Genomic DNA, 11,838 nt, shown 5'->3' with positions numbered 1-11,838 from the left:
CTGGGGTGGCCCATAGAGATGGGGTAGGTAGCTTTCGTTCCAGGGGAGAGGCGCCGGGGCCCAGATTACGTCGTACTTTGGGGGTTGGTGGGTTAGCGGGGTTGGTATGTTTTCAGCGGGTTGCTCCTGGGACGGCATCGCATCGCTTTCTCCGTGGCATACTCTCGGTATGCCTCAGAACAACAAGTGGCGATGAGATAGGGGTACAGGAATAACGCCCTACCATATCACACCCCAGACGGGCACTTGCCATGGCCGAAAAGTATGGCGCGCCCGTGTAGTCCTCACTGCCGCCGATGACGCCAACTCGCCCCAGCTGTCCTGTCCACGCGCGATCATTATTAGTCTCTGCCATACCGGGTGCTCTGTCATTCAACAGCGAACCACTTACCCTTGTGAAACTTCTCCAGCATAGGCGGGATCATTTGCCGCACACGGGCAATGATGTCCTTGGTAGCAGGCGACATGTTGGGCAGCGCAGTGGACGCAGACGAGTCGGGGGGCATTTCAACCCGTGTAGGTTATTTATGGGAAAAGAGTTGAGCGAGTTCAAGATGATGCTAGCTAACCGGCTGACTGGCTAACTGCTAAAAAAAAAAAAATGAAGGTCAGTTACCGACTTGCACTGTTTAGGAAGCGGGTGTTGGCAAAGCCAAAGGGACACAAACGGAAACAGAATGAACATACAGTACCGTCAGCAGAAACGGACGAGTTTAGTGACCGAGGGTGGCTCGTTAACAAACGTCTTGCACTTAGGAAAGAGACATGAGTCAATATTGGTCGAGTGAAAATGAACCGAGAGAGTCGATTGGCATGAACCTGGAATGTTGATTGGTGTTGTTCCTGGATGCAGTTCGGGTTTCGGCGTGCTCATGATGTCACTGCTTGGCCGCACACCACCCCTGCACCGACTTCGGCCAAAGTTGGGGCTCTGTATCTTTTAGACCATCCAACAAAAATAAGAAAAAAAGGAGAAAAAGGGAGAAAAAATGAAGAAAAAAGGAAGATGAAAAGAAGAAGAAAATAAAGTGGAGAAAAAGAGGTCGAATATTGAAATAGTAGGTAAGGACCAGCCAGGCAAAGTTCCTAACACCACGAGACGCTGCTCTTGCATACCGTCCCAAGGCCAACCCGCTCCCGCCGTGCCGCCTTTGCGTACGATCGGACCTGGACGGCTCTTTCAACTGATAAAGCTAGCCGGGGCGGGAAAACAACGATGAACCTTCAGCCGGGAGACCACACCGACCCGCGCCTCCCCCCGGCTTGTGGCGTACCGATGAGGATGAGATTGAGCACGACATCAAACACTTCGGTTCGCATGCAGCCTTCAACATGTGCATGCGTAAAGAGTATGTATGAACAAGGACCTTGCCAACTTCGCCCTTGTAATCCCATTCCAAGGTATCCGCTAAAGCCTCCTGAACCCTCTAGTACACATGCGAAAGAAAAGACGGAAAAAGCCAGCCGCCTTTCTAGGCATACAGCTGATCATGGATCACACGCATCTTGGCGCACACGTCCTGTAAGCGCTTAAACTGGGCCAGATCCTCCTGGCAATAGACCTGCATCGAGTCCTCCCACAGCAATTTCTCGACATCTCGGCCAAGGGTATCGATGACCCAACCAATATGTCCCCACATCCGTACATACCTGCCCGCTTCGTCTGTCTTGACGAGGCTCCATTTCTCGTCGAGAATGCGTGTGAAGTCAGGTTTGACACCGCTGTGGTGGAAGAACATGGAGTGGCCGTGGTATTCTAGCTTCAGGTCCCCAAGGGTGTCAAGGAAGGTCGAGTTGGTCAGGAAGTCCTCGATAACGATAGCCTCTGCCTCGTCTCGCTTGCTGACCTTGTTGATGGCGGCCATAACGGCACGGTAATCCTCCATAGGGTCCATCTGCAAGAGGAACATACCCGTCCACTTGCCCCTGGCCGACCGCCCATGCACAACCGGGGGCTTCTTTACATCATAATACCCCTTTTTAACCCCAACCCCAGCCCCCGATCTCATCCACGCCGTTGGCTGCTGATACACCCCCTTCTGTCGCAGCGCTTCCAGCACCAGTGCAGCCTGGAGAAAGGTCTCCTTGTCACCCTCCCCCGCACCGTGCTGGCTGAGTAGGGGATAGTAGTGCTTGGGCCCGTTATAGTTGTAGTAGGCGGCAAGGAGGAGGGTGTCGGCGTGGCGGGCCTTGTCGTACACGAGTATCCCGCTCTCCGAGGTGGCACGCGAGGTGATGGGCGGGATGTCGATATCGCCGGCAACCTTGTAGAATAGGGGGGAAGCGGTCGAGGTCCAGAAGTCAGGCCAGGTGATGAGGCCGGCCGAGGTGAATGGCTCGGACCCCTGGTGGAAAATCGTGTCTGGGTTGAGAATGGGGAGGCAGTCGGCGTCGAGGAAGAGAACGTTTTGGAAAGACGAGACAAGGATCGAGAGAACCTTCCATTGGAAACGTTCGAACGTCGGCACGGATATACCAACCCATTTATCTTGCATGAACAGGCAGGTCGCATTGTATTAAGGCAATGTCTTGGAGCATATTAAATCTACCCATGGTGCAGTTGAGTCGAGGTAGATTTGTATCGGTAACCGCGAGCCAGCTCGGCGTGTCGTCAGCAGCAGCGAGATGACCTGCCCGAAGTTGGTCACGCCAGCCGTGGTCACGATGCCCGTGGTATTGGCGCCGTATGGAAGATGGCTGGCGAACTGGGCCAGCTGGTCGACAAACGCGGTATGCGATTCCCGGTACCTGGCTTCGTCATCGCTGCGCAGCTTGACCAAGTCTGGGCGCGTGGCGTGGGTATTAGGCTTCCAGTTGATGGCAGGATCCCAGTCTTTTATCTTTATCCTGGGGGCCGTTATGCGCGTACTTTCGAGCCGAGCGAAAAACTCTACCCACCAGCCGTTGGGCGGCGCATGGCAGCCGAGGTGGCGGCCCGGGGCGCGCGCCGGGAGGTAGAAGTCGTCATAAAAGCACAAGCGGTAGACGAGGTAGGCAGACGTGAACAGGAGAAGACAGCAACGGAAAATCTCGCCTTACCGACGCGGAGGATGACTCGGCGCGGACGCAGGGTGAAGTGGCGGAGGAATGCCACACCCCCCCCCTGGACTGTCTGGTCCATGGGCGCCTGGCATCGAGGCGTCGGAAGAACGGCAGTGTCAGTAGGTGACGTTGCCATGTCGTGGTTCGGATCGTGATGGAGTGGACTTGTTATACACGATTCCATGTTTCAACCCTCCGACGGACGGATGGCTCACGCTGCACGCACACGACGGTCGGCAGTGTGACAAGAACGCTGTTGGTCAAGTTGCTTCTGATGTTTCGTTGACTCTTGGTCACCGGGCTCATTCAACTCTCCGATCCATGGTTGTAACACTGGGGTGGTGGGAGAAGATAATGATTTTTGTTGTAACCTTGCTGCGGACGCGGACGATGAGTTCGTAGTGAGTGCCTCGTTGAGTCGACGGTCAACCGCATGTTGGTACAAGCTTTTCCCTCTTGCACCACCATCCTATCCTGCCGTTTCGCGTCTCTGGGGCAGAGCCAATCCAACCCCTGGCCTGGCACAGCCGACCCAACATGTTTAAAAAGGACAGGGTCGCTTGGGGTTTGGGCGAATCGGAGAATTAAAACCCCGTGAACGGCGCGTAGCTCAAAACGTGGATCGGGAATGGCCATCGTCAATGCCATCGATGGAATACACGAAACAGAAACAGTACATGTCTCCTTCAACTCTCAACGCCTAATCACCTACATACACCGAACGCTGGGCGTCAGAATGTGTCACAAATGGGGAGGAGGCTCTTGAGGGAGGCTCTCCATCATCCATCTCAACCGTATCTCCAGGTCGGGCCCGGATGGGACCTCCCAGAAAGCCTTGCCACCGAATGATGGACTGGGAATAACTACCTACCTAACAGTATGTACCGACCGGGCATGGTATCCGTTCGAGCGGGAGCTTGCGACGCTGCTTTGGATCCGCGGCTTGGCGATCTGTCAGCTCACAGATTGTCATCACCGCACGAATCGCACCGCCAACGGCGCCAACGAGGTTATTCAGAACCAACCGCACAGAGCTGGGATGATTCTCCAACACAGCGAGAACACGAGTGGAGGATGTACTCGGTGTGCATCCGAACGATCAGGCGTGGGGCTGCATGTTGGTTGGGACCGGGGTCACGGCAGTGCGACGGCTCCAAAGTTTTCGGGCCCCAAGGATTTTTACAACGTCGAGCGAAACGGGAAATTGGAACTTCGCCTGCCAAAAAACACCGCTCCAAGTCCGAGCTGCGCTGTTTTCCCTTGTCAAGTCAGCAATTGCCCATTCAGTGGATGAGGTTGAGCTTTTTTTTTTCCTTTTTCTTTTTTTTTTTTCTTTCACCAAGTCGAAAGAGGATCCTTGCCCAGTGCTCCACACAGTCACCTGGTTACCAGCCATCAAGGTGTCGATCCTTATGTCCATAACTACGAAGTAGCATGTGTTGGTTCGCCGGCGCTCAGGGCTGGAGCAACAGCATTCGGAGGGTTGTCACACAAAGCGGGCCGAACCGCTCTGTCGGGTCCATTTCAAAATCTTGATTGGATAGCTACATGGGTACCGAGTTAAAACAAGCCAAGCCCCCCAGCGCTTTCATTAGTTACCTGTATGTGAAGCCACCGCGCCGCAACGCCAGGCACTCACCACAGCCTGTCACAATCTGCCCAAGTACCTTCCAGGGTTCTTAGGAAACTGGAGAACCTGGAACTCTGCCTTCCAAGTCCCCAACGCTCTATACGTCCATTCCCCCGTACGGAAATCTGCGCGTTTACTGCTACCTCACTACGGCTTAGTGCCGCGCTCCGGTCACTGGCCGGATCGACCTTTATTTCGGAGTGCCGAGGTGTTGGATATCATGTCCAAGATGATAAGATATCTTAACAACGAGACCGAGTTGGCGCTAGTAGCCGACGGACAGCTTGGCAACAGAACTTGTTGGGCGCTTGCTGCCGTGGACCACTCCCATGCAGGTTGTCTTGACCATCACGGCAACGCACGGTAACGTTATTAACTATTTTTGGTCTGGCCATCGCTTCATGGACTTACATAGCGGGCCTGGCAGTGTTGGTGCGGCGGCAGGTGGCCATGCCGGGCCAACTGAATCAGAATTTGTGCCCCCGGCGCTTCGTGCCAGGCACGCTACACAATCCCCGGCGAGGTCCCGAGAACACCGAGTTGGATGGTACCTTCCTTCTTGGTACTTTGGCGATGGACATGTTTAGCAAAGGCTTCACAGCATGCCCAACGGCTCCATGTCATGATCTGCTTTCGCTGAAATCCGCGCGCAGTGAAGCGGCGCGGTCGTCTTTGCTGGCCGTCAGGCCTGAGTTTCGGTGTATAAGAACCCATGGCTCCCCAGAGTGCTCTCAACCTTCTCTCACCATCTCATCATCACCTTCACCAGCATTGATCTTTTAGATCTCGCCACTCTTCCCTCACCTTAAGCTCCTATCGTTCTCAGACTCCCACAAACCGCCATCATGCGCGCCGCATTCGCCTCCGTTCTTGCTGTCTTCGTGGCACAAACCGTAAGCTCCTCCGAGAAGAATACACACGTGAGAGCCTTATTGGTTGGCTTTGCTATGTCGTAGGCCGCCATGGCGGTGGACATCGTTGATCCCATCTCCAAATATACCATCGAGACGCCGGTGTGGGAGATCGAGGTTGCTCCCGGCAAGACTGAGGTCCTGAATGGCACCGTTCAGGAAATCTACTCCCGGGCGCTCGCCATCAACCCCAACTTCCAACAGGTTCCTACCGCTAGATCCATCCAGGAACTGGAGACGAGCCTGGTTGAGAAGCGCGCCACGACTGTCAAGTGTGGAAACTGGCCGTCTGCCGAGAGACGCCGCATCCACGAGGGCATTGCCTAACTCAGAACCCTCACTGCCGCGCCCCGCATGCCGCCGGGTCCTGGAGCCTGCTTCCGCGTCAGCTGCTCTTACGGCGCTGCCATCTACTGGTGCAACGATGTAAGTTCTCATGTCATTTCCCATTCCCCCAAGCCATGTGGTTTTCTCTTTCTATATGCTCCCACCCCCTCGTGGTGCTCGCCTTTCGCTAACCACCCTCGGTTTGCTCTCTCGCAGAACAAGACGTGGAAGAACCTGGATAACTGGGACATGATTGCCAACAGCGCTGGATTCATCATCATCTCGTGTGCCCCCGAAGCTAGCTACGTTTCGGGCCAGAACTTCGAGTCAGGCAACTGGAACACGATTGTGCGTGGTGACAGCTGCTAAACTGCCTTTGCCGGCTTAGCTCGTTCAGGTCAGCGTTGTGCGGGTGTGCTGTGGGACATAAAAAGTCTTTCATTTTGTTAGGAGGATAAATTCTCTCCTAGTTCGTGAAGGTGGAGGAGGGGCAGTATCTTGAGTTTAACACTCCTAGTTCTGGGCACTCTAGCCACAATACATGTAAATTTGTGCGCTTCACACCTGTCCCATCCGAGGAGTTGTTGTGCCTATTAAAGCTTGCGTTGATCTAGAACTTATCCTTGTCTGAGCTGCTGAAGTCGGCTAGCATGCACACGAGCCTGGTTTCGGATTAGCCCTCTTAGGTAGCCGGTGTTTGAATATAAAGCCACGGGGTTATTTGCCGAGCGTTTCCAACCCCCCTCTGCAGAGGTCAGCACAGAGTTGTCAGCGTAGGTTGGGTTGGATAGGAGCCGAATCCGTCCGGACTCGAGTCGGCACAGAACAAATATCGCCGAAGGACTTAGCAGCAACAACAGGTGCGAAGAATATAGCATGGCGATTATCAACAGTGGTAAGAATAGGCATCCCAAGTAAGTAATCAACAGCTTAAGCTTTGAAGAATTGGTACCTAGGTATTCACCAGACCCAAGATACCCTGGAGGCAATAGCCCGCAACGGTTAGACCCAAACCCGTTAGCAAACAAAGTCCTCGGCCATGAGTGTTGTCAGTCGCAAGTTTTGAATACTCGTAGTAATCACATGTATGGATAAGCCACCTAACCTGACTGTGAGCAAGCGCACGGGGTGAATGCACGGGGAGCTGTGTACGTGACTGAGATTTACACGAGCATTAGAACTGCCACCACCTTCTCGAACTGCACTGTTTTAGGTCGTCTAGTTCGTTCGTGAACTCTTTTGTTGCCGCTCGCTCAGGCTGTCTCCTGCTGCGTCCAAAACCTTGAGGTGTTGCTTCTTCAGCGCTTCGAATCCTGCGTCCAATCATTTGTGCTAGGGGTATAAAACAAGAACCTGGAAGCCCAGTGCGGAACTGGCCACCAGGAAATTGGTCAAGGAAATGGCACGCGTATATTTCATGGTGTAATGGGTGCTGGAGCAAAAATCAAAGGTCGCGGGTGTCACAGTTGTAGCAAATATTATATTATTCATACTCCGCTATGCCCTAGGGCGTGCCGGACCCTCAGCTATTTAGTGTACAGGAAAACCGTGCCCTCCCGGGCCGGGTGAAGAACCCATACCAACAATCAAGGAACGATGCGTTCTGGTGAGTCTGCGTATACAAAGAGAGGAGGCCTCCTGGCCTCCGAACGGGGGCGCTTCAGGCCGCCGCTTCCAGCTCGAGCCTCCTGGCCAAGTTGTACATCGGCAGTTTCGCCGAGTCCATCAGCCAGTCGAGGACTCTCCTGGCGAGCCGTGCAGTCGTGGGATTGATGCCGTGTAGAACAGAGTAAAAGTCCCGTCGTGTCCGAATTCCAGTTCTCTCCCATCTTCGAGTCAACGGTGGGGCCAAACACCACACTACCAGGTGTTCGGCAGTCTCTCGTCCCTCGCCACACTCGCAGGCAGGAGTCAGAACCTCCGGGACTCCCCGTGTAAACAAGAAGTCCCGTAAGCCTATTGCTCCCGTCCGGATTTGAATCAGCAGTGAGCTCTTCGCCTTGCTGAGACCGTCGTGCCTCCTTAGGGTTCCGTTCCGGAATAGCGTCTCCTGCTGATGGTCAAAGTCGTCCGCCGGCCTGGTGATTGCCCTGCCGTCCCGTTCCTTTAACGACCTCGCTTTTCAAGCCTCTTCTACTACCCTGTTCGTATCAACGATTCCCCCCATCCAGCGCATGACCGTGCCCGCGGCTCTCTCCACCGCCATAGGCCCTTGAGGTCCCAAGGTTCGCGGTCGGCCCCTGTTGCCCCTCCTCGAGCTAAGTCTCTGCTGTATCTTGCGGCAGGCGGTGAGGACAACGCTCGCCGCCGTCTTCTTGCCGCCTTGACCGTCGTCCAGATCGGGTCGTTGGAGTCGGTTTTCGTAATCTGCAAGCCGTTTGTTTAGGTACAAGTCCAATGGTGGTACCCATGTCTCTGTCTCGAGGTTACGGATGGGGGTAGACTTAAAGGCTCCCGCCACAATCCGCAAGCTCTTATTCTGGGCCTTCCCGAGGGCCTTAGTGATGCCTTTCTTTACCGGCTCGCCTCCCACATCCGTGGGGATGTGAAACGATGATGCGCCATAGGCCAGCGCCGACCGGATGCACTTTGTGTACACTTCTCGCGCTTTGGCTAGCCCCATTCCCCACGTCTTTGCCACGATCCTCGACAGGGCATAGCTCTGGGTCCTCGGCTTCTTCTCCACCGCCACCAGGTGAGCCTTCCAGTTGAGTTTCCAGTCCAACCAGACTCCCAGGAACCCGGCAGACCCTTCTGGTTTAACGGGGCTAGTGCCTCCCCCTGGGTTGGCAAGGTTTACCTGTTCGGTCCACTGCCGTCGCCCTTTGTTGAAATGGCTGAGTTCGCTCTTTTAAGTTATAATAATAAGTAAAGTACGCGATTACTTACTATTTCACTATGTATGCGATAAATTCAAATAATTGGTAGGCAAAGTATGTGTGAGAGAAGTAGTTGGAGGAGGGAAAAGGAAGTAAAGTGGTAAGAATGAGAATGAAGGGAAGAGGTAAGAAGGAAAAGGAGGAAGGAGGGTAGGAAGGAAGGGGAGGAAGGAGGTTAGGATTATAATGGTGATGGTGCGTAACGAAAAACTGGGAGTGTAAAATTTAGAGAAGATGTGGTCGATAGATATTTGAGTGTATGTTCCTTCCTGTGCTAGTTTGGAGTCCGGGTGTTGTTCATGGGTTTTGAGTCTGGGGCTCTTAGTGCAAGTGTAATGTGAAAAAGTAAGGAATATTGTTTGTTGCTATTCGGGCTGTTAGACTGGGGCAATGGTTAAGATACTCCTGTTGGTTCTGTTCCAGGTTGCTGTTGGCGATGGAGTAGGAACACTTGGTAACTGTGAAAACATTGGAGTTATCCGTCACGTGAAACGTATATGAAAAGATATTTAAGTGGAGGTCGAAGGTGAGATTGGATTTTATTTAGAGCCTCTAATCCTATGGGTTCCGCGAGCACAGTGATGTTTGAATGTCTGTATATGGTTCGAGGTATGGTGACAGGTGTGTCCGAGTTCGCCCATTTTTCACACTCAAATTAACTCGGTATCTTTTGCAGGCAGGTTCCGTTAGACAGGTCTGGACCAAATATTTTCACACTTAAAATAGGAACATACTCTTACATCATTTTTGAACGTCTTGACCGCTTTTGCCCAAGTCGATGTAATCATTGACAAAACCGAAAACCTCGGTAAACAGCTCAAGGCTGTACTTTTGCGTGACCACTTGCCGGATGGACTTCAGCTCTTGGCACGTCGCGTACAGTGGATTCTCCGTACACAATTTCTTGAACGCCTGGTGTGCGCTGTGTTAGCCAGGAGTATTTCTGTTTTCCGTTCCTAACTTACCATGAGGTTGCCTATACAGCGATATCGCCAGTTGGCGCAGTTGCCCTTGATCCTCGACAATGCGTACTCTTGAACATGTGCCGCATCTGTACCAGTGATGTCGCCGAAGTTGTGTTTGACGAGCTCCTCGAGAGCATTGTCCGTCAGGCACAGCAGGTAAGCAACCCGGAATTGATGTTGAAAAGGGACCGAGAGTTCAACAGTCGGAGTTACTCGACAATCTCCCCGCCGATGCACTAGGAGAGACAGAAGATGCCGGGTTCGAGGATGACCTGGATGATCATGCGGAGGCTACCGGCACTGTAGCTACTGCGCCTGCCGGCGTACACCCCGGAGCGTTTGCGGACCACGAGCCAGATGATCCCTCAGAACCGGAGCACTATACCCCCAAACCGTTCACCATGTCGCCATTTATTTTTGCACTTTCACTCTAGGAGAAGAAGCTCGCGATTAGTTTGTTGAGCTCATCTACGATAAAAAAATATACCGTGGTTTTGCGCATATTGTTGATGGTCCGGGTCCTCGAATCTCGGAATGGGGAGGAGTCGGGCTGGGGAGACATTTTCGTCCACCCGTCTGAGGCACGCAGAACAACTAACCCCGCAGATGGCAGGGGTATGCAATTTCCCTGGTACATACATCTGATTTTAGAGTAGTATACTTTGTTAGGAGCGTACGGAATTGTACGATAAAGATAATAACAAATAGTGGCGAATGCGCGCGCCGTAGGACGATAGAAGTTGAAGGGATGAGGAAAGGTGTTGCGAGAGATTGAAAGAATCATTGGTCTGGCGAGGATGACGGAGCCGCCCTGGGTGGGCGACGGGCTCCTACCAAAAATAACAATGGGTTTCCGAAGGAAAGGTACCGTTCTGGCGAGTTGCCTCCTTGATGCTTCGCGTCTATATCTGCGTTATTCGACGGCCCTATCGATCCAATGCCCAGTGGAGGCACTAACCAGGTTATGCCGTTGGCTTGAACGTTTACACTCCTCCCGGACGATGGTTTGCCTTAGGGCGGAACATCTCGTCTAGTGCGAAACTGCCGGATAGGTGATGTGAAGATGACGTTGATGGCGGAGCTGAAGTGATAATATCGAAGAGAAGGAATTCAGTGATTGAAGAACATAAGTTAACTTGCAGAGCCGGCGGACGAGCCCGGCCCGCTCGTCGCCGTCCCATCAATACCTACCCGGTATGATAGTTTTAGACAGCCGCTTAGGAATTGGACCACAGTTCAGGACAAAAGGAATCGAGTGCTTGATTGAGTCTGCTCTCTATTTTACAATGGGTTTTGACGAGTGAATCTTCTCTTTTCACGCGCCCCTCTACTCGATCCAGCGCACGAAAGACGTAACCCCTGCTGTAGAAACACACGGACGTTGCGGTATAGACATCCCCCCTCATCCTTCACCAACCCCCCCGTAGACCATCCTGGGAACGTTTGGTATTACGTCTAGATTAACCCAGAAAGCTCTTGATGAAGGCCGGGACGATCTCCTTCAACCGGGCCTCGAGTTCCTTGCTGATGGCACCCTCCTTGTCGATCGTGGCCAGGACGTCGGCCTCGTTGGTCTTGAGGTGGGCAAGGAAGTCAGCCTCCCACTGGAGGATCTTGTCGACGGGGACGGAGTCGAGGTAACCGTTGACACCGGCAAAGATGATGGGAACCATCTCGTTGACGGCGTACGGAGAGTACTGCTTCTGCTTGAGGAGCTCGGTCAACTGCAGGCGATAGCGTTAGCACCATCACGTTGTAGTATCAGGAGTTAGGGGCGGTCAAACTTACCCGCTCACCACGGGCGAGGGTCTGCTTGGTGGCGGCATCAAGATCAGAGCCGAACTGAGCGAAAGCAGCGACCTCACGGTACTGGGCCAAGAAGAGCTTCACGGAACCGGCGACTTGCTTCATGGCCTTGAGCTGGGCGGCGGAACCGACACGAGAGACGGACAGACCGACGTTGATGGGCCGGGCGGATACCCTTGTAGAAGAGCTCAGCCTCCAAGAAGATCTGACATCAGTGATGCAATGACGTTGGTGGGAATGTAGGCAGACACGTCACCACCCTGGGTCTCAATGATGGG

The 11,838-nt window shown here is 53.4% G+C and overlaps 5 protein-coding genes across 5 annotated transcripts; 1 reads left to right on the top strand and 4 right to left on the bottom strand.

Annotated features, from left to right (window-relative positions):
- Positions 1–112: 112 nt before the first annotated feature.
- On the bottom strand, positions 113–467 carry CHGG_01124 (uncharacterized protein; the record flags this gene model as incomplete). Its single annotated transcript, XM_001220344.1, has 2 exons — positions 113–321; positions 392–467. 2 exons carry the CDS (start codon positions 465–467, stop codon positions 113–115), a joined length of 285 nt encoding a protein of 94 aa, XP_001220345.1.
- A 1,005-nt stretch (positions 468–1,472) lies between these two features.
- Positions 1,473–3,178, bottom strand: CHGG_01123 (uncharacterized protein; the record flags this gene model as incomplete). The annotated part of the gene is made up of 2 exons (XM_001220343.1): positions 1,473–2,488; positions 3,040–3,178. 2 exons carry the CDS (start codon positions 3,176–3,178, stop codon positions 1,473–1,475), a joined length of 1,155 nt encoding a protein of 384 aa, XP_001220344.1.
- A 2,456-nt stretch (positions 3,179–5,634) lies between these two features.
- CHGG_01122 (uncharacterized protein) lies at positions 5,635–6,340 on the top strand (the record flags this gene model as incomplete). The annotated part of the gene is made up of 4 exons (XM_001220342.1): positions 5,635–5,855; positions 5,916–6,009; positions 6,127–6,258; positions 6,308–6,340. The coding sequence occupies 4 exons, from the start codon at positions 5,635–5,637 to the stop codon at positions 6,338–6,340; spliced, it is 480 nt and encodes a 159-aa protein (XP_001220343.1).
- A 1,230-nt stretch (positions 6,341–7,570) lies between these two features.
- On the bottom strand, positions 7,571–10,316 carry CHGG_01121 (uncharacterized protein; the record flags this gene model as incomplete). The annotated part of the gene is made up of 4 exons (XM_001220341.1): positions 7,571–7,960; positions 8,090–8,710; positions 9,619–9,711; positions 10,242–10,316. The coding sequence occupies 4 exons, from the start codon at positions 10,314–10,316 to the stop codon at positions 7,571–7,573; spliced, it is 1,179 nt and encodes a 392-aa protein (XP_001220342.1).
- Positions 10,317–11,214: 898 nt separating this feature from the next.
- Positions 11,215–11,665, bottom strand: CHGG_01120 (uncharacterized protein; the record flags this gene model as incomplete). Its single annotated transcript, XM_001220340.1, has 2 exons — positions 11,215–11,478; positions 11,543–11,665. The coding sequence occupies 2 exons, from the start codon at positions 11,663–11,665 to the stop codon at positions 11,215–11,217; spliced, it is 387 nt and encodes a 128-aa protein (XP_001220341.1).
- Positions 11,666–11,838: the final 173 nt, after the last annotated feature.

Source organism: Chaetomium globosum, genomic scaffold (genome assembly GCF_000143365.1).
Source record: "Chaetomium globosum CBS 148.51 scaffold_1 genomic scaffold, whole genome shotgun sequence".
NCBI classification, from domain to species: domain Eukaryota; kingdom Fungi; phylum Ascomycota; class Sordariomycetes; order Sordariales; family Chaetomiaceae; genus Chaetomium; species Chaetomium globosum.
Note: the sequence above shows the minus strand (reverse complement) of the source record. Positions and strands in the feature narration are given on the sequence as shown.